At 50.9% G+C, this 20,674-nt stretch overlaps 1 protein-coding gene across 1 annotated transcript in view; it reads left to right on the forward strand.

Moving 5' to 3' along the window:
• The window catches only part of MAP2K6 (mitogen-activated protein kinase kinase 6), a 28,845-nt gene extending 8,632 nt beyond the window's left edge, over positions 1-20,213 (forward strand). Inside the window, exons 8-12 of the mRNA XM_029960103.1 lie at positions 885-1,012; positions 1,649-1,726; positions 2,763-2,902; positions 5,570-5,615; positions 8,937-20,213. Coding sequence (XP_029815963.1) covers positions 885-1,012; positions 1,649-1,726; positions 2,763-2,902; positions 5,570-5,615; positions 8,937-9,014 — 470 coding nt within the window. The 3' untranslated portion in view covers positions 9,015-20,213. The remainder of the gene's footprint in view (positions 1-884; positions 1,013-1,648; positions 1,727-2,762; positions 2,903-5,569; positions 5,616-8,936) is intronic.
• Positions 20,214-20,674: the final 461 nt, after the last annotated feature.

The following is a 20,674-nucleotide window of genomic DNA, read 5'->3' on the forward strand; positions in this document are numbered from 1 at the left end:
CCCTTTGGAGTCACCTCTGCTGTGTTGGGATTTCATTTGGGATTATCCTCATGGAGCAGTTGTCTACTGTGCAGGAAAGCAACTCCGTGCTCTCCTGGATATCACTTCCTGGCATCTTTCTGTGCCTTTACTTCCCTTTCTGATGGGGATTATAACGTGCTGCAAGTGTGAACACACCAGGGATTGTGAGGCCGTGATGGAAAGCAGATAAATCTGGCAGTAATAAATAGATGAGACACTGGCCTGATTTCCATAAGGTGTGGAGCACCCACACACCTGCTGCTGCTCACGCTGCCACCAGGCCTGGGATCCTCAAAATCAGAGCCCATTTCTGAAATCTCGGTCCTTGTCTTAGTTACAGCTCCCTCCTTCCCTGCGCCCCCTGCTCCCTTTCACCCTTTCCTGCCCACTCCTCCATGGTTTTATCCTTTGCTGGCACAAGGCCAGATCTGTGGGGACTTGCCAGAGCTGCAGTCCTTTGCAGACATCCCACAGAGATGCCCCCAGCCCTGTGGAGCTGCTCCAATGTCTGTGGCCTTCCCATATGCAGTGGGATGTGATGGTTATGTGCAGGGTCACCTCCTGCTTCCCCAAACTGGAGAGGGGAGCCTGCAAGCGAAGGGACACTGTCAGGACACGTGACAGGCCCAGGGGGTTGTCACCTGAACGCATGACAGGCCCATGGGGTTGTCACCTGAACGTGTGACAGGCCCGTGGGGTTGTCACCTGAACGCGCAGCCAGCGGGGTTGTGGCGTGTCCAAGGCTCGGGGCTCTGCACGGGCTCCTTGGGTGCCCTCTGCTGATAGGAAGCTCTTCAGCTGTTTTTGGCTTGGCCCAGGCACCCACGTGTGACAGTGACTGTGGTCTGTGTTCCTTCTTGCAGATGTAAAGCCCTCTAACGTGTTGATCAATACGCAGGGGCAGGTGAAAATGTGCGATTTCGGCATTAGCGGTTACCTCGTTGACTCGGTTGCTAAAACCATGGATGCAGGATGCAAACCCTACATGGCTGTAAGTTGAGCTGTGGAGAAGCTGTGTGGGGAGCAGCCAAAGGAACCTGAACTCAGGGGGAAGGATCAGCCTCTGGCATGTGCCCTGGGAACTCCTTTGGGAAGATGTATCCCTTGTAAAGGGGCAGAGAGGGAGTCGGATCTCGTGGGTCTCCTGGGCACAGCTTCCTGCTGCCTTCTCTCCTCCCTGTGACCTTGGGAAACACTCTGGAATTGCTCCTTCTTGTGTGTTTGCCTCATGGGGACAATAGTACTTGGCATCTGGGAGGAAAAACAGTCCCCAGGGATTGGGTCCCTCCGGCTTCACCCTTTGTGGGGCACTAGCATGGGGTGAAAACAGTCCTGGAGAACTGAGGCTTGTCACCCCTCCATGCCAGCTGTGCCAGGTCACCTCCACCACGCCAGTCCCTGGTGCAGGTGCCACCTGTTTCTGGTGACCCATTTCACTGCCTGCCCTTACTGATGAGGATGGGAGACCAGGTTTGGCCCCACAACAACCAAGAGAGTTGTGTTGTGGGCTGAGGGGTCCTGTGCTAAGAGCTCCCCTAAAAGCCCCTGCTGAGGTTGGCGAGCCCTGGGTGTGGGCATGGCACTGGGACCATCCCTGTTCCTCACCCACCTCTGTCTCTCTTCACAGCCTGAGAGAATCAACCCAGAGCTGAACCAGAAGGGGTACAGCGTCAAATCTGACATCTGGAGCCTGGGCATCACCATGGTAGGGTGACCCCACAGCCCTGCTGGCACCGGTGGCACCGGTTCCTTGGGAAGGTGGCGGGCTGGGAATGGGAATACAGTTCTGGGGGGACAAGGGAATGTGCTACAGGGTTGAAGGGAAGGAGGATGGAACTGCTTTGTGAGCTCCTTGCTGCCACAGCTGCCAGGAGATGGCAGCATGGACTAAGGCACAGGCGTCTGGCGCCTGGAGCAGGTTGGATTCCAAGCACAAAGACGCCCTCCCAGCACTCAGCAATTAGCAGAGTCCCCCTCAGGAGAGCAGGGATGGGGGGTGTCTCCCACGCAGTGTTTAGGGGGAATCCATCTGCTCACAAAGTCGTTTTACAGCACAGTTTCCCTGTGCTGTGTGGGGCTGGTTTTAACTTCTTCTTTCCCGGGTGATGTCGGACATGGGGATAACAGGGAATTGAGTATGGATCCATGTGGATCTCCTCTGGCCTCTCCCTTTTGCTAGGGGAGGTTAAGCAAGATGTTATGACCAGGGTGGTGAGGAAATCATAGAGTGGTTTGGGTTGGAAGGGACCTTAAAGCTGCTTTTGTTCCACCCCCTGCCATGGGCAGGGACACCTTCCACCAGCCCAGGTTGCTCCAAGCCCTGTCCAGCCTGGCCTTGGACACTTCCAGGGATGGGGCAGCCACAGCTTCTCTGGGCAACCTGTGCCAGGGCCTCCCCACCCTCATAGGGAAGAATTTCCTCCTAACTTCTAATTTATATCTCTCCTCTTTTAGTTTAAAACTGTTCCCCCTTGTCCTATCACTGTCTGGCCATGTAAAAAGTCACTCTTCCCCCTGTTTGTGAGCCCCCTTTAAGCACTGAAAGGGGCTCTGTGATCTCCCTGGAGCCTTCCCATCTCCAGGCTGAACAATCCCAGATCTTTCAGCCCGTCTCCATAGCAGAGGTGATCCAGCCCTCCAATTTGCCCCAGGGTGGGGCACACAGGAGTCCGAAATCCGTGGGGCGGGCGGGCTGTGGGGTGTCCAGTGCCAGTCCTGAGGTGTGGGCCGTGTCTCCCCAGATCGAGCTGGCCATCCTGCGCTTTCCCTACGACTCCTGGGGGACGCCCTTCCAGCAGCTCAAGCAGGTGGTGGAGGAGCCGTCGCCGCAGCTCCCAGCGGAGAAGTTCTCAGCGGAGTTCGTCGATTTTACCTCGCAATGGTAAAACACCTCCCCGGCCTCTGCCGTGCTGGGGGAGGCTGGGGGGCACACCTGCCCATTGGCATCCTGCACCCCTGTCCCCACAGGCAGCTCCTGGGGGCACAGACCCGGTTTTTGGGCAGAATGTGCCCTCGCTGGGCCCGGTGGGCGCCTGGCACTGTGTGGGCAGAGCAGTGGTGATGGTGGCTGTGAGGGTCTGCCTGCCTGAGGTGGTGAGGAACAAGCTCGGTCCGTTTTGGGGAGGAGGAAGGGGTTTAGGAGGCTCTGGTTGCCCCCCCAGCAGCAGCACAGGGCTCCTGTGTGCACAGGCAGGTGCAGTCAGGGGGCTCCTCCAGCCCACTTATGTCCCTGTGACTGGAAGGGGGAGCAGGATATGGAATGGCTGCCTCCTTCTGCTTCCACTCCCAGGGGGCACAGCTCCGAGGGCAGAGTTTGCCCCGTGGTGGCCCCTGTCAGACTCTGCCCCGTTCCCAAGGCCCTCCAGCTGCTGCTCCTCCGCTTTCCACGGGACTCGGCGCTGGAAGCAGCGGGAGAGTTTGGCTGCGGCGCAGGAACGGGGCTGGAGCAGACGCTGCTGTCTGGAGCTGTGAGGGCCGTGCAGAGCTCCGGCTCTGCAGCGCCCGGGGAGGCTCAGAGCTGCCCTCAGCCCGTGGTTCACAGAGCTGGCAGCTGCCCCGCAGCTCCTGACTGCCGCTCCCTCCAGCTCCCTGGAACCGCCGGGGAGGCGGCTGGATTTTCCAGGCACTGCAGTGCCACGCGCCGCCTGCCAAGTTGGCAGGTGGATGGTGGGTTTGTGCGGGGGCCAAGAAAGGACGGCACATCGACAAATACAGAAATGTGAGACTGTTCCCCAGTGCCAGGGTCGGGGCCAGAGCCCGGCCGGCTCTGCCGTGACCCAGGAAGGGGATTAGCAGCCACTCCTGCCCGGGGACTCTCAGTGCCGGCGTTCGGATTCCTGGGAGTCGTGTCCAAACATGTTTTCATGTCCCTGTGGTTCAGCTCCTCGCCTCCCCACCGACCCGTGCTGGGGAATGCCTGCCATGCCCACACTGCTCTGTGTCTGGAGAGGTGGGAGCTGCCTTGGAAACCCCCCCGCCAAAAATGCCCACCGTTCTCGCAAGGCCCACGCTGAGGTTTTGGACCAGCTGCTGTCCTCCCATGCTGGTTGTTATTGCCAAGCTGCCTGTTTGTGCCAGGCAGGCTGTTCCTCACTGAGTGATTTGCTCTTGCAAGCCCAGTGTCCTGCAGCTCAAGCTGTGGCTGGTTTAGGAGTTACATCCACGGCCACTTTGGGGAGCATGTGGCGATTCCTCTCTTTGCAAATCCTGCCCTTCAGGATCACTGAAGATCTGTCAACGCCAGCATTGTGGCATGGACTCAGAACAGGGAGTTTGGCTGCAGATTGCACTAGTTTTGCATTGCTGGAATCTGAGAATTTCTTCTGTCACCAAACCAGGTCACATCCACTCAGTATATCAAGCCTGGCTTGGTTCTGTGTCTAATCCATCTGCTGCTTGGGGCAGTGAAGTCTGATCACCTGTATCCACTGCAGGAAGGTTCCTGGGATGTCTGAGTCAGGATCAGATCCCAGTATGACTCTTAATTCCTGAAAATTTACATTGATTTCAGTAATTTGTCACCAGATTTCCTGGTATTAATAACCTAGGAGCAAGGTTTTTATTCACAGAGGGTCTAAATTAAGAGGAGTATACCAAATCTGGGCACACCTAACCTTGAAATTCACCTTGTCATCTTGGCTCGGGCTGCTCTGGAGCTCAGAGGATGTGACACATCCCGTACCTTCAGCCCGGCGGTGTTGGCACGTATCGGCCCTCGGTTCCTCTGTCCATTCACAACATGACACTGAACACGAGCCCTCTACACACAGCAAGCAGGAAATATCTATTCAGTGTGTGTCCCCTGCTTCCTCTGGGCTCCTGCAAATCCCAGCAGAGGAGTGACTTATCATCGCCGAGGTTCTCACTTTTGTTTTGCTCAGTGTGACACCTTTTCCCCGCCACCGCCGCGTACGTGTGTGAAGATCTTTTCAAGTTGCTCCAAGCGTCTTTCCCCTAAATACACTGCCAGGAAGTGAGTAGAGATTACGTCCTGTCTTTTTAAAAAAAGCTATTTTCTGCTGGAGGGAAACCAAAATAGCTCCCAGCTACAACCCTCCAGAGCCATCTGTTGTAGGAGAGGAGAAAAAAAGGATGTCCCATGGAAGCGTCCCCGCTGATAACGGCACGGGGATAAACAAATAGTTGTACACGTGCTTTGGAGCCACTCAGTCACTGCTCCCAGTCAGAGGTTGCAGGCTGTATCCATTCCCTTAGTCACTGGCCTGCTGCAGGGCACCCAAAAACCCAGTTGTGCCTGACCACCAGCAACAGGCAGTGTCTTAACTGGTGCTTATGGTGTCTCCAGGTCCTGTTTGACCCTGAGCTCAAAGCACTTGTGTACCCAGCCCTGTGTTGATTGATCTGACTGGCCTTGATCATGTTGGCTGAGGTGTCGTCAAGGTTTAAGTTTGCTCAGCATGGATGAGTAGCTGAACTTATTCTCCAGGGGCTTGAAACCTTGCTTTTTTCATGGTATAATTTTATGGCTTAAATTGCAGACAGAATGTAACTTTTAATCTTTTCTTCTTTTTCTTTTTCTCCATTAAAGCTTGAAGAAGAATTCCAAAGAACGGCCAACATACCCAGAGCTTATGGTGAGTGTGGCTGCATCAAGCAGTGTGTTGGTTCAGAGCTGCAGTGGGTTACAGTGAGATGCTGAAGGCAAGGATTCCAGTAATGATGAGGATTTGGGATGCTTAGCATCTCCTTTTTCATAACAGACGTGAAAATTGTGACACTTCAGGGTACTGTGAGAGTGACTGCCAGTCAGAGATGCTCTTTGAAATCTCATTCAGGTGCTTTTCCAGTCACATCAAGGGAGAAAAATTGGTAAAAGCAGGTAATAGATTTGCTAAGGGAAAAGAACGAGGCTGTGAAGAATCAGTGAGGATAAAATCCTCCTCTTGGGTTTGTGTGATGGATTCAGACACCTCAGTGTGCCCTGGATGCTCCACATGGGCTGCAGGAGCTGAGTGCCCTGGGCTTTACTGCCATGGTGCCTTGGAGAGGAGACTTTTTGGACAGAGTAATTCCTGGATGTTGGGGACAGAGACGAGTCTGTGACTAATAATTCCGGTTATTGAATTTCATCTGCTGCTTAGAGACTGTTTACTGGGAGCACGTCTGGGACAGAGGAATAACTGAGGAAGAAAAGGCCAATAAAGTCTGGGGATGGGGCAGGGCAGGGCAGGGCAGGGCTCTGGGTGAGCTCCCAGAGCAGACACTGAGGTCTGCTCAGCCACTGCTCTGGGCTTCAGCTGGCAAGAACAGGTTCTTTTGGGCAGACTTTTCTGCTAGGGCTCCACAGCTTCATGACCTCTCTCTTCTAACTCTCTGGTATTGATCCTGGTGCACCTAAAAGCTGGCAACAAGCAGGAGAGTTTAGGAAGTCAGTGTTTCACTCCTGTAGGCATCTAGTCCTTTTTCTCACTCTCACCTGATTCACAGCTTGCTAAAAGCAGGAAGGTGCCTAACTTTGTTATTTCTGAAGATCCTGACTCAAATGCTTGCTTGTCCCTACATTCCCACCCCTTACTGGTGTCACTGGCAAGATCTTCTGGGTTAAGGCTGGAAACTGCTGCAGAAGTTCCTCAGGTATTGGTATCCCTCGAGCTGTAATTCTTGGGACAAGCCATCTGGAGGATCAGTGTCATTGTCACCTCACGCTGTCTGCTCAGAGGGGTGAAGGTGCCAGGGTTTAGGGTGCTCTGGCTGCAGGTCATGCTGGAAATCCACGAACCTCTTGAACCTGAGTTGTCAGCAATGAATAATTCCCCTGGCATTTCGTGCTGGGCCCTGTAATTCAATTAGACTATATATAGCTCTGATTGACACACAGTTTGCCCAAATACTGGTTTCAAACAAAGGGAGGCCCGAGGTTTATGACTTTTTTTAAAAAAAAAACAACACCCTTTTTTTGGTATATTATTGAATAAATACATATATTTATTTTAAGCAAATTTCTGAACTTTGCCAAATGGCCTTTTATCAAAAAGGTTCACCGAAGCAGCTCCGTCTGTTGCAGCATTAATTCCCACTGGCAGGCGAGTGCATTTCTATTGAATTAGGTTCTTGGATCACCTCTCTGGAGTATCTCAATGCTGTGGTATTTTATGGCTGACATGAATGTTGTGAGGTCCTGTGGTTGAGGGTTGCTGTTTTGTTGGGGTTTTTTTTCTCTCTCTTATGGCATTAAGTTGCGGTACTGGATTGGACTTGTCATTTAGACCAAGACTGCTCCCTTGCTTTCCTGTGGAATTGAGGTTTCTCATGGAAAATATGACTCTGTGCTATCTTGAGCATCAGGAAAACTGATATGGGTGCTTAATTTCATTTTCAAACCCACTTCCCCAGGTGAAGTGGAGCGTGAAACTACTGCAGGGCCGGTGGTCTGCACATGGCGTGGAGCACATCCTGCCTGGCACGGGGGGCTCTGTGCTCTGGCCAGGCTCAGGCACTGCAGAGGGGTTGGGTTCACTGGGACACGGGGCTGCAGGTCACTGCTGCCACCCCTGTCACACTTGGGGGTGCTTCCAGGCTGTGGTAGCTCTGCTTTGGGTGTGACTTCACTGGGCTGTGAAAGCAGCGGCATCACGCTGGGATAATAACACGGCAGGTCATTTAGGTCACCTCTCCCACAGTTATTCAGGACGCTTCAATTCCTGTGACTGTCTGACCTAGGGAGACCTTACATTTTGCCTGGATCCTTGCCTCAACCCATTTCAGCCCTGTTTCCCACATAATTGTGCTTCCTCTTCCTTTCTGGTGTGTCTTTGGGTCGCTTCCCATCTCCTCAGAGCTGCCTCGATAACTTTCCACTCAAGCCCACCTTGGAAAATCTCTTTTCTTTGCCCTTCTCACTGCCATAAACAATCATTGAAACAGCCAGTGCTTGGGGACTGAGGTGAGGGGGACCAGCTTGAAAAAAAAAAACAACAAACACCTGGAAATCCCAAATTGTCTTTAAAAACCTGTCTTGAAATGAGAGGGTCTGGATTCAAACTGAGCTCCTCCAACCTTGCACAGAGAGGTCACTGTGAGCCCTGCAGGGCCCTGACTGGTTTTTGGTTCTCTCTGACACTCTCCATACAAATAAATCCACTTCTCTGCCAGGACAGTGGGTGTCAAAGCAGCGTTTTGGGGATTTCAGGTGGGAGTGGGCTGATCTCAGCTGACGTGTTGCAGCCCCCGGTACCAAAGGGAATCGCTGGTGCTGGTTGAGAGGGGCTTCTGTTGCTGTCAGGGGGTGTTTGGTTGTGTTTTCCCTCCTTACACGTATTTTTCCATTCGTGCTGAAATGTAGGCAAGATTTTCTGGCAGGATGTCTCCCCATGTTGGTCAGGATTAAGTAGTTAAACATACAAGTGTGGATGGTTTTCCAGTCGGGATGGCTTTCCTGTGCGGTGGCTGGGGTAACGTAGCCATGTCCTGCTGCAAATAGGAGCAATTCAGGGAAGAAATGAGACTCAGAAGTCACCAGAGGGTAAATACACAGATAAAGCAGGAAGCTGAGGGAAAACTCACTGCAGCCAGCCTTCCTGCAAGGTTTTCCTTGCTCCTGCTGGAGCTGGTGGGATGGGTAACCACCGCCTTGGGAGGAGCAGCAGAGCTCCGAGGGTCACGATGTGCCAGAGATGGTGGCACTGTTTTAGCACTGAGAGCAGCCCAGCTCAGCCCTCCTAGCCAGGCCAGAGTTTAGAAGGAATCCATGAGGGCAGCACAGCTCTGCAGCTTTCCTGGAGTGGCCTCTGGGGCTCCCTGACTTGCCTCAGCTGCAAACATGGAAAGCCCAATATTATGGTGCTGATGCCAAACCCTTTTTCACTGTCCAGAGGGTTGTCTGAAAAGGTTTTTGGTTCGGTCCTCAGCGTCGTGAATAATAAACTTTGCTGTTTTCTCTCTCTTTTCTTTCCCAGCAACATCCTTTCTTCACCCTGCACGAATCCAAAGAGACAGACGTCGCCTCTTTTGTCAAGCTCATCCTGGGAGACTGAGAACTGGACTTGTAAATGAATTGCCCTTCTGTGGACTGGTGGGTGCAGGGGAGGGGCGCGTGGCAGGACTTGTCATGGAAGCACCAACAGAAAGTCGCCGTGTTTTTGTTTTGTTTTGTTTTTTTATTCTGAGAAACCCCCACCTCGCCGAAGTTTTTTAAAGGGTTCTTTGGTATCCATAGTGACATAGAACGAGCTGGTTAGTGAAATGAATTTTAATAAGGTTGGTAACCTTAAAACAAAAACAAAACAACAAAAAAAAAAAGAATTTAAAAGAGTGATTTACATATTTAATGACAGTCGAAGTCCCTCTTCCTAACTTGCTCCTCATCCCCCTTCCCTTCCCCGTGAACCAGAATTTGCTTTGTCATGGTAATAGGTGCTATGGTAGTCATGAAGTTGTATGTAGATTTATATTTTGTCCCTTCCATTATTTTAATATTTATGTTAAGTGCTTGATGGAATAGATTTCTGTTTTATATGAGGATGAGTGCGTGGTGACGATGATGATGCTAAATGAGGCCACAGCAAGCAGCAGTCGTAGGGCTTCGCTGGGGGAAAAGGTGTCAGAGGAAAAGAGGAAGAAGAGGAGAAGTGTCTCTGTTGTGGAAAATATTTAATGTGCATCATAAGAGGAATTTATAAGCAAGACTTGCAGCTGCTCGAGCTGCTCTCACAGAGTGTGAGGTGTAAGAAAGGGAGGTCCTGGTGCCCCTTCTCTGGACACCGCGCTCCGAGCCCAGCCTGGGGGGCACTGCCAGCCCCCAGCTGGGACAGCCCCTGCCCCATGTCCCAGGGCCTCACAGTGGGCAGGTTATGGGGTCTGGAGTGGGAATTGCTGGGATGGTGTCTGGGACAAAAGCCCCAGAGGGAAGGAGGTTGTCAGATGAGTTGCACAAAGGTGAGGAGGGGGCTGCGTGGTCAGTGCCCACCTGCCCGTGGGCCCAGCAGCGTTGCAGTGCCCGAGGCTCCCTTGGGCTGGGGATGAGCTGCTTTGGGCCTAAAAGGGAGTTCCTCTCTTCTTCTCCAGATGGGACAGGATCACAGGATGCATGGCATGACACCTGTGAAAAATGGGATACTTTAGAGTTGGTTTCTAGGGCCCTTGGCACTGTGTGGGCAGCAATCCCTCCGTGCTTGCCCACACTTTGGGAGTGCTGGTGCTCCCCAGGAGCCCGTGCTGGCACGTGGTTTGGGCTGTGTCCAGCTCTGGCTGGGATGCTGAAGGCAGCAGGAGCACTGGGCTCTGGCATAGGCTGCAGGTGTGTCCTGTGGGAACTGCAGCCTGGAAACCATGCAGGGACACCACAGCCCACCCCTACCAGGGGCTCGTTGCTGTTGGAGAAAAGCTGCCAGCCAAGGGCAGGAGAACAGGGGCTGTTGGGGTGGGAAGGGAGACACAGATCACTCAGCCTTTGGGTCACACAGTTACTGTCCAGAGAGGGGGCGACTGTGCACTGTGAGGTGTTGTGGGGCTGGAGCGAGGCTGCTCCAGCTTAACGCTGTTGGACTGAGCCACACCCGCCCAGCTGCCTCCCCTGGCCAGGAGGGCCTTGGCCTCCTTCTCCCAGCCCTGTGAAGGGCACTGCCTGTGCCTCCTGCCCCTCCACACGCTTCCCATCCCCATCCATCGCTTTGGCACAGCCTCTCAGAGTCAAACCCCAGCTAGAAACTAGCCTTGCTCTGCAGTATTCCTTGTGCAGGAGATAACTCAGCCTGGGGTCCAGCTCCTGCTCTCCCAGTTTAGCAGCTCCAGACCCCGCTGGTGCGGGCTGGGCTTCCGGAACAGTCTGAGCGTATTTGGGGAAGCGATCCCTTGGAAGGGCTGATGGGGAGGGCAGAATTTAAGAGCAGGGGTTCCCCAACGGTGACACCTCTGGTGCTGGGGACACGCCAACGCTTTGGAAGGCGCACACGGACACCGCCAGTGCCTGGGCTGCCACTGCCACCGGCACGGCCTGGCTGGCACTGCCCACGGGGGTGGCTGTGAACCCGAAAACGGGAAGAGATAGGAGAGCTTTGCTCATGGGAGTTTATCAACCCTTGTGCCCCTCGGGGGGGGCTCTAAGAGGGCTTGCAGGGGTTGGGGTGCAGCTCACAGGTCATGCTGCCTTTGGGGAGGAGGTTCCCCTCCCTCGGCCACGCCGAGCTCCCCATCCTGCTCCGTGCCGAGGGGAACCTTTCAGGTTGCGTTTTGTGGCGACTGAAACACGAGGATGTTTTACTTCACAGTGTAATTTTAAGAGGCCTCGCATGGCTCGTAATCTGCCCTCTCATATTCCATGGTGTGTCTGTGTGTGTGTTTTCTCTCTCTCACTTTCTCAGAGTCGCAGAGCTGTTTTGATTGATTGTCCTCAGCTGCAGCTAAAAGTCCAGCCAGCCAGTTTATAGACGTGGTTCCAGCATCAATTCTCGCTTTGAAAAACATGACATTTAAAACCACCCTTTGGTTTTCCTACATATGGATCTGATGCTTTTGTTAAAGATTGTTTTTGCCGCTTTTCTCCTGGAATATAAGTCTCATTTGGACACCGCATCTCCTTGACCTCAGAGCACCTTTATTTCAGTGCCATTGTAATTGACAGGTTGAATTTATGAGATACTGTCAAAGTTCAGTATTAATAGCAGATATTAATGTCACCAGCGTTTTCCAATTGAAAATTAATGTCAGTGTTGTCTGCAGCTAGTAACCCTCTAAAAGGATTCCTACATGCCTCCACACTGCATGCCGAGTGCTTGCTTTTATGCTTTTTGCTCTTACAGTGCTTGGGCCCTCTAATCCCTTTGTTTTAATGACATTTCAATAGGGCAGGCAACAAATCACTTCCCTTCCCTGCTCATTCTCCATGACTTTGTTCCTTTAAAAGTCGTTTGCGTCAGCCCAGAGTAAGTGTGGATCCGTGTGAGGATGAAAACAGTGATCTGAGGGATCACCACTGTGGAGGGGAGAATGCAGAGGCTGTTGGTCTGTCCACGCATCCCTCGTGGCATGTGTGGACACAAAGCTTGGCCTGACCCAGGCATTTCTTAGAGAGAAGCCTGAGCTGGTGGCCTCAGCTCAGGGAGGAGAGCCAGAGACTCCTGTGTGCTTAAAAGCTCTGCAAAAACACTGGGCTGCAGGATGAAAGTCAGACTCTTCTCTCTTTGAGTTGATTGTAACCTCTGTGGAGATGAAAAGCCTTTGGTCACTGCCCAGATCTTTGCTTGGCTGTAACACAAGCACAGCCTTGCCTTGGACAGATATGGTTGCTGGGACATTAAGCCTGTCCCAACCCCTGAACAGCCAAGGTGTTAAGGCTTAAAGCTGTTCTTCAGAAAGCTCTTTTGTGTTCACACAGCACAGGACTGTGGGCAGCCTGTTGGATTGCCCTGAACTGGGATTTTTAAAGACACAGGTCTCATGCCATAAACCTGAAAGAACCCAAACTCCACCAGGGAGCAGGGAGGGGAGCAAAGCTGCTGGAGCTCAGCACTGAGCTGTGACTTGGACCAGCCGTGGATGGATTCCAGCACAGGGAGCCTTTTGCAGGGCAGGGAGGGTCTCTCTGCTCTGCCACAGGTTATTGGGCTGCAGGAAAGAGGCACAGCCCATCCCTGGGTATCCCTGGGCACGATATTCATCCTCTTCTTTCCCCCCACCTTACAGCTCTTGATGTTCCTGCAATCTCCTGAATGTTTGAGGCCTTGCCATCGCTACAACTCTAAAGTGTCACTGGCAGGAAAGCTGTTTTCTGGGTCTCCAAGAGCCCACTGGCCCCTTAAATCTGAAAGAGGGCATTTTCCGGTTACTGTTTTTAAACACCAGGTACATGCTGCTGCAGTGGGTGCAACGCCCATCTCTTCTGGAGTTTTTTCCAGGTGTACAAACCCTTACACAGGTATCTCTGTACTGTATTTCTGTGTTTTCCCTGGCTTGTGTCAGGTTTACTGGTGAGGAAGGAGGCAGCTCTGACTTGTTGAAGAGGTGAAACACCATTTCTGGAGGCAGGTGGCCTCCCCTGTGTGATGGAGGAGGCAGTTGATGGGTCACTACTCAGAGAAAGCTCTCAAGAAAGATTTGCAGTTGATCTCCCTGTCCATCAGCACGTGCTGTCGGGTCAGTCGTGCTGCTCCTTGGTGGGAAGGGGCTGCCAGACCCTTTGCCCAGGCAGAGAGCAGTGCCTGGTGCTGAGGGCAGACCCCAGCACACACAGCCTTAGCTGGGATTTCTCCATGCTTGCTACAAGCCAAGTGTGTACCTGCACATTTCCCTTCTTCCCTGGACATTCTGGAAGAGGAAATCCCGCTCGGCCAACACAGCATTGCTTTAGTGGCTGGTCTGATGTAGTTCAGACAAGGTTCCCATCAGCTCCCTTGTTTAATAGACCTCTTTTTTATTAAAAACAACCCCCAAACTCCTCTCTCAGAAAAGCCAGCCAAGATGCTCTTTTTTTTTTTTTCTCTCTCTTCCATCTTGTTCCTCTTAGAGGAACTCTGGGAGCCCGTCTTGGTGCTTTCAGTCTTCCACATGCCAAAGATTGCTACATCCCTCTTAGTTACTCTCCTGCCAAACCAGATCTTATAGTCTTGCCTCAAAAATCATGCACTTCCCTGCTCCTTGGGGTTCCTTTTGTTGCTGTTGCTTTTTCATTGAATTTCCTCATGTTTATTGACATGTCTATTGTTGAGCTTCCTGGACACATGCAGCTCTCTTTTTCGGATACAGGGAAAGACAAATAGTTGCCTTCACTGCTCTGCCCCTGCTGTTGGGGAAATACTGTTAGTGATATGATTCCTACAGATGGGATGGGTCTCATTTAGAGCTCGGAGGGTGTAAACTGGCATTGCTCCATTGGCTTGGCTGGAATAAGGCCAGTTTTGTCCAGCTGAGAATCTGTCCTTAATGTCTAAACAGTTATTACACACTAATAAAGATTAATGATTGTAAATCCCCACGGATTATACATAAAATGGCAAGTTTTACTCATTAATCTTTATTGCCATGTTATGGCTGTTTATGTTAGAGGAGTCGCCTCTCTCTGCTCTGAACATGCACTGAGGAGGTGGGGGGTGAGCATGGGGGAGATGGAGGGTGGACAGAGCAGACCAGATGTCCACATGTTTTACAGCCTGTGTCCTCCCGCCAGGTTCCTTGTTTCCTTGAAAGCCGTTAACCAGCAGCAAAGGATGTATCCCAGAGCTTTGTCTGCCTTGCTGGCCTCTGCCTGGGCTATAAAATCCAGATTGTTTCTGGTGAGAAGGGATCAGATCTCCTAATTAATATTTCAGCTCAGCCTTTACTGGAGCAGATGGAGAATATGAAATTTGACGTGCGCTCTGGCAGTGCTGGGAGATTCTCTCTCCCGGACCGTGGCTGGAGGAGATGCTTTCTGGGCAGTGACAGGTTGAAAGGACACTGTTCCTTCACATAACCCCACACCATGGAAACAGTGGATTTTGTTAGTAAACAGGACCAGAAAAAGCTCATTGAATCTCAGTTTTTAGGTGTTTGCAGATGCATATAGACACAGCCAGGAGCTGGTGGTGCCAGTCTGGACACAAAGGCCCATGTGCTGTATAAATGACGAGGAGTCTAAAAGAGTGCAGTAAATTTAGTGATGGATTTAATGGCATAGGCACAAAATGAGTTCTCTGATAGGCAGCTGTGCCAATCCACCCTGCCAGGGGAAAGTCAGGAGCAAAAAGAGAGGACAGGACACAGCCACAGATTCCATCGAGTGCACAGCCTGCTGAGAGCAGCCCTTCTCTCCCCATGTACTCCTTCAGGCTCAGATCTGGGGGCAGTGAGTTTGCTCACAAGTCCCAGGTTGTCACTGCATCCCCAACTCCAGCAAGGGAAGCGAAATCTAAAACACAAAAAGAAACCCACAGGGAAAATAACTCCAGGTGAACCAAGACATGTTGCTGCTGCGCGGCCTCGTGCGTCGCTGCTTCCCCTGCTGAGCTCCCACTTAAACCATGGGAAAAGCACAGGAGAGGCCTCTGGAGCTGAGAGAGAAATGGCTAAACATTTTAAGGTGGTCTCTGACAAGCCTAATGCTGGAAATATCTAATTTCCAGGCCACCAGGACGAGTGAATCCTTGAGGGGCCTGCGCAGCCGGCAGTGCCGTTCCAGCGGGAGCACTTGGGGCTGCAGGATGTTTATGACGTGGCCTCCTTTAGTGCCCCCCTGGGTTGCTCAAAAGCCCTTTGCCTCCATCCACACCTGACTCAGTCTCAGTCACCTTCATGGCTTATGTTTTACTGTCGGGGGTTTTACTGGCAGCCTCTTTTCTCGGCGGTTGGTCAGAGCGAAGGGAAGGGAAAGGGGCCTCCAGCCAGCTCGGCTTTGGGAGAGGAAGGAGCTGCCTGTGCTCTCCAGTCCCTGCTTGAGGGGAAGCCACAAGCCAGGAACTCGCTACCCCGCAGGTATCCAGCTGAAGCAAGAGCTTCTCCCTTCGTGCTTCGCTGCCATTCCGTTAAAAATCCCTGTGGGAAAGCGGAGCAGCTCCGGAGCTGCGGCAGCGTCGCTCCAGGGCGGCTCATCCCTGCCAGCAGCCGGAATGGGCCGCCTTTCCTTCCTCGAAAGGCTCTTGGTTTTCTCTAAGTGATGGGGCAGGAGTCCAGCTGGGGCTGTGAGGTACCGCGAGGATAAGCTGGGAAGAGCTTGGAAGCGCCTTAAACGCTCTGGAAGTAGGGATGGAAATCTCAAAAGATCAGACGCCTTTCGGCGATTTCCAGAGCTACACGGCTTTAGCCAGACCTGAAAACCCTTCCTAGAAGTTTTATTTCAGAGTATTTTGATCTGTTACTTTCGCTTTTGGGCTTAGCTAAATCCAGGAAACTCGGAATGGTGTAATTCTTGAATGAAGACTAAACACACCCCAAGCGTTATTGAACCGATCAGGAAAGTTTCTGTTTGGTTTATCTTACAGGAATAATTCAGGCCAGCTCAGATTCAGTCTGGTTTTACCCCAGATAATTATTACTTTTGAGAAAATAAGAGAGCAGACCATGGTTTTTCCAAAAGGCTGTGACCCATCAAACAGTGCCAGAAGGTGGATGGAGATAAGTGCTGCAGGGAGAGGGGGCCAATGTCTGAGGGCTGGAAGGAGCAGCCTGGCTGCAGGAATGTCCATGGCCTCCAAAAACACACAGAGAGACAGCTTCCCCAGAGGTTGTGTGATGGAGGTATCGGGGTCTGCCACGTCTCGGGTTTTTTCCCTCTAGGAAAGAACATTCAGCCATCTTGGAGTGTCCTGGAACAATATCCAAAAGCCTTCAGTGTTTCTCAGCTCAGTCCTGTGGGTTTTTTTTTCAGGATGGATGCTGTGAAAAGCCAGGAAGGGCCAGGTGTCCTTGATTTACACAGCCAGAGTGGAGAGATGTAGATTAAGTGCCTCGTGAGAGCCAAAAAGGTGTGCTTGAAGATGAATTACAGTCTCTGTCGTAGCCGCTCAACCAGGATCAAATTTTCCCATGTACAGGTGCAGCTGCAGAGCTCTCCGTCCATGTTTAGCCCAAATTTAGTCATGAGTCTTGCATATAAACACCCACAGCATGGACTGTGCCTTCTGGGGGGCTTCTGGCAGGTTGGGGTTCAAATCAGAGTATCACCAAAACCAGGATTTGACTCCAGATATTTCCTTTGTAATCTGTGTGTAAAGTGAATTTCCAGAGCTCGGCCACTGTGACTCGAGCAGTTTGTGCTTGGTGAGAGTTGTCCCTGGGCCAGGGGAAATAGTCACAACATACCAGATAGTTGGGATTTTGCATTTATTTTTTAATAGCAGTACATCAAGGGGAAGCTGCTAAAATGTAGTTTCTTGTAAGCTGGAAATGAGTTGCAGTAAAACTTGTAAAAACCCAAACCTCTAAAAACGTCCAAAATTTTCAATTTAAGGAATTACAGTTTTATTGGCAAAGATCCATGTTTAGCATCAGTGTATGGAATTTCTAGAGTTTCTGTCTTGAGGTGTGAAATCTGCTTTTTCTCGAGATGGTGGGAAATTTGTAACAAGGGTATTTCTACATAGTTTTGGCTAGAAAAAAACCCCAAAATATGAGCACAATGGAAAAGCAACCACTGCCCAGTGGTCTCTGGTATTGAAGAGGGCACAGGGAAAGCACCTGTGTGTTCTGAACATGTTAGAAAGGAGAAGACTTTCCAACCTGCTGTAATGCAAGTCCTTATTTGACTTTATTTTTAGGATTTTTTTTACAGTACCATCATTTGTTTTCTAACTGTGAAAGTCTCTGCTTTTCCTTACATGTGGAAGGCTGATTTTTCTTTCTCATGTTCTTAGTATTTATTATTTATCCATTTCTGGTACTATCCAAGAGGTGCTGAAGGTGTCTCCCAGCCTGCCCTTGAGCCATATGGAATCCCTGTAGTATCTCCTAACAGCTGGGATGGCAGTAATGGCTAATTATTATTTCAAATTATATTTGTAGCAATTTAGATTTATTTTTTTTTTTTAGCATCCTGGATTGCTCTAGAATTAGGGATGGGGATAAGGAGTCTTTTAAAAAAAAATGTATTTTAAACATCTTTGAGGCTTCTGGAGAAACCTGCTCACTTTAGTTTTTAGTAGGAGAAGCACCAGCTGGGTGCACCAGTTGAGAGGGGATTGACTCACACCAGGGTTCAGTTTAGCTGGTGAAATGCTCTGTGTCACATCACTAACCAAAATCACACTGGAATTCTGAGAAAACAGTCATTTTCCACCTGAAAATTAAAGTCTGGTTTGTGAAGTGCTTGGTTCTTCCAAGTCCCACACCAGGCTTTTCTCTGTCGAGTTTGCCTTCAGCCCTGGAGAGGGGGGCTCAGATGGCCAGGATTGCTTCGAGGCAGGGCTGGGGGACACCCAGGCACCCTCTGGCCAAGTGTCAGCTCTGGGATGGAGGACACAAATCCTACAGAAATGATGGAGCAACTACTGAGCAGCTTCTTCTTGCTCTGCAAGAGACGTCTAGGGGAAATCCTGTGTGGGTGTGACCTGGGTGAGAGAAGCAGGACTGGGGGCTCAAAACCATCACTTTTTGTTCCTTTTATCCCCTTTCTCCTCTCTGAAAGGTGCTCTGTTGCTTCAGAAGCCTCCCCAGCCTTTCTGATAAAGAATAGTAGAATCACAGAACCACAGCATCGTTTAGGTTGGAAAAGACCTTTAAGATCATCGAGCCTGGCCACAAACTCAGCACTGCCAAGGCCACCACTAAACCATGTCCCCAAGTGCCACATCTACATGTCTTTTAAATCCATCTGGGGACAGTGACTCAACCCCTTCCCTGGGCAGCCTGGATGCTGTGGGTGCATCTGTTTTCAGACAGCTTGCATTGGTTTTCTGGTTTGTTTTTTCTTCCCCCTGTGTATAAGAAACGTTGGGTAGCAGAATGTGGAATTCATTAGAAGTTCATAAAGCAGGGACCTCAGAAGGATGTGGGTATAAATGCTTTTCAGGCATCCGAGGTGAACTTTAAATGGAGCTTTGGCCCTCATTTGCTTTCTGCTTTTCAAAAACCATTTATGAGAAAGTGGAGCTGTCAAAGCCATGCATGAACTTTGCCTTCTTGCAAATAACTTGTCTCAAAGTAAATTGTCAAAATGCACAAGAAACTTGTCTCAAAGTAAATCCAGTAGCTCTACAAAGCTGGAAAAGTATGTGCATTAGAGAGTGTGTGTGTGTGTGTGTGTGTGTGTGTGTGTGTGCGTGCATGTGGTGTGTGTAGGGGGGGTGCAGGGAGTAACTCCACCATTTTGGGGGCTTAAAAAAAAAAACATAATGCAATTGCTTTTAAAAAAAAAAAGGCAACGTAAAAATATTTATTTCTTGGCAGAAGTACATCAGACCACATCTCCCGTCCTTTTAATTGCCTCGTGTTTGTTTTTGTTGTCTTAAGTCTTTGCTGGCCCCGTTTCCTCCGCAGTGCTTGTCGCTGCTCAGAGCCTGTCACCTCACACAACCCCTCTGGCAGGAGGGAGCGCAGGGCACGGGGCCCTTCACGGCTCTGGGGCTCCTCAGGAGCATCACTGGGGGTCACATCGGTGGCAGGAACAGCAAAGGTGGTGTCAGATGAGAAGGCATCCAGTGCATCAGAGGCCATTTTCAGTTTTTAGCCTCGTGGAGGAAACTCCTTCCTTGTGAGACTCAAAACTGCCGCGTCCTAACGCAAACCCCGTCTCGGGGAGGGTGGGTTGGCCCAGAGATAGCAAACTTGGAGAGTGTTATTTAAAAGAAATGAGGTGCTGACCTCTTTGTGAGATGGCACACAGGGGGCTGTCAGTGCTGGGGAAGGTCTCCAGGGGTTTTGCCCAGGGTTTGGAGCAGGGCAGAGCCAGCACTGCCCCGTGCTGGGATGGACCATCACCCCGAGCTCCTGTCCCTGTGCAATTTCATCAGGCAGATACTGCAAACTTCAGGGTCCTCCCTGTGCTATAGAGTCCTTCAGTGGTCACCTGGCCTTCACCCCCACTCCATCTGGCTCCATCTCAAATCCTTCTCTTAACCTGTGTTGTCTTCATCCATCTCAGCTCTGTTCCTGAGGATGAGCAGTAATAGGAGACTGACAGTAGGACCACGTGTGTAATGTTTGATGGGCTTCTACTTCATGTTGTTGTTTCATTGAGATGCTTTTAGGATTCATATTTTACTGGATTAAGGATATTGGAACAATTGAACTGCTGTTCTTTAACCCCAGATCCTTTATCCCCACCTTCTTCACTTAAAAAGAAATTAGACTGGGAAAATATATTTGACTTGGGAAAAAAAAAAAAAACCACCACCAAACCTTGCTGATGGAATAAGTTAATCATCTTTACTACACTTTGGTTTTATTTCTCAGGATATCCAAAGGTTTTTCACTGCTGCTGAGAGAGGGGACAGGACACCTTTTTGAAACTTCAACCACTGTAACCGTTTTCCAGATGTATGTGAGTGTGTGTGTGTGTGTGTGTGTGTGTGTGTGTAAAACTCAGCACTGTGTGTGCGTGTGTTCTGCTGAATATTGTGTGCATCTATGAAATGCTTCAAACAACTGCCTGGAAGTCAAAACCAACCACCTCTTTCCAGTCATATGTTTGCCGTGACTTTTCATAACCACACTTGAAACTAGTGGTCTTGGATGAAATATTCAAAGAGCAGGGCATCTTTATAGCAATGGTATGTCAGTCAAATTACGAGAAATGTACACAAAAATAAATAAATGAAATTTAAAAGTAACCTGCTGTCGGCCTACCTGTGTTTTTCCCAGGGGGAAGTTGTTTGGGGGGGACACACTTTGTGCTGCTTTTTTTTTTTTTTTTTACGGATCATCTTACTTGTAACAGCTTATCATACATTACTGAGAGCTCAGGAATGCTCAGGCTGCTCCACAGGGGTAATTGTGAGCGCTGCTGCCGATGGTTTTCCTCTCCACGCTCCGGCTGGCGGGAGCAGGCGCAGCCACATCCCGTCCATCCCACATCAAAGGCTCGGCCCCGGCTCCCGCCGCCGCGCTGGCAGGGCCTTGGTGGGGCCAGAGCAGCGGCTTCCTGCCCCCCACCCCCCCAAAAAGCAGCTTTCCAGCATGGAGAGAGGGCTGCGAGGGGCTGCAAGGGGTCACAGCCTGGCATCACCCGGGGTGTGGGTCTCAGGGCCGGGCACCCACCCGTGCTGTCGGGGTTGGAGGCTCAGCACCTTGC

The sequence above is a fragment of the Manacus vitellinus genome, unplaced genomic scaffold (assembly GCF_001715985.3).
Source record: "Manacus vitellinus isolate BGI_N305 unplaced genomic scaffold, ASM171598v3 scaffold_24_pilon, whole genome shotgun sequence".
Lineage (NCBI taxonomy): Eukaryota > Metazoa > Chordata > Aves > Passeriformes > Pipridae > Manacus > Manacus vitellinus.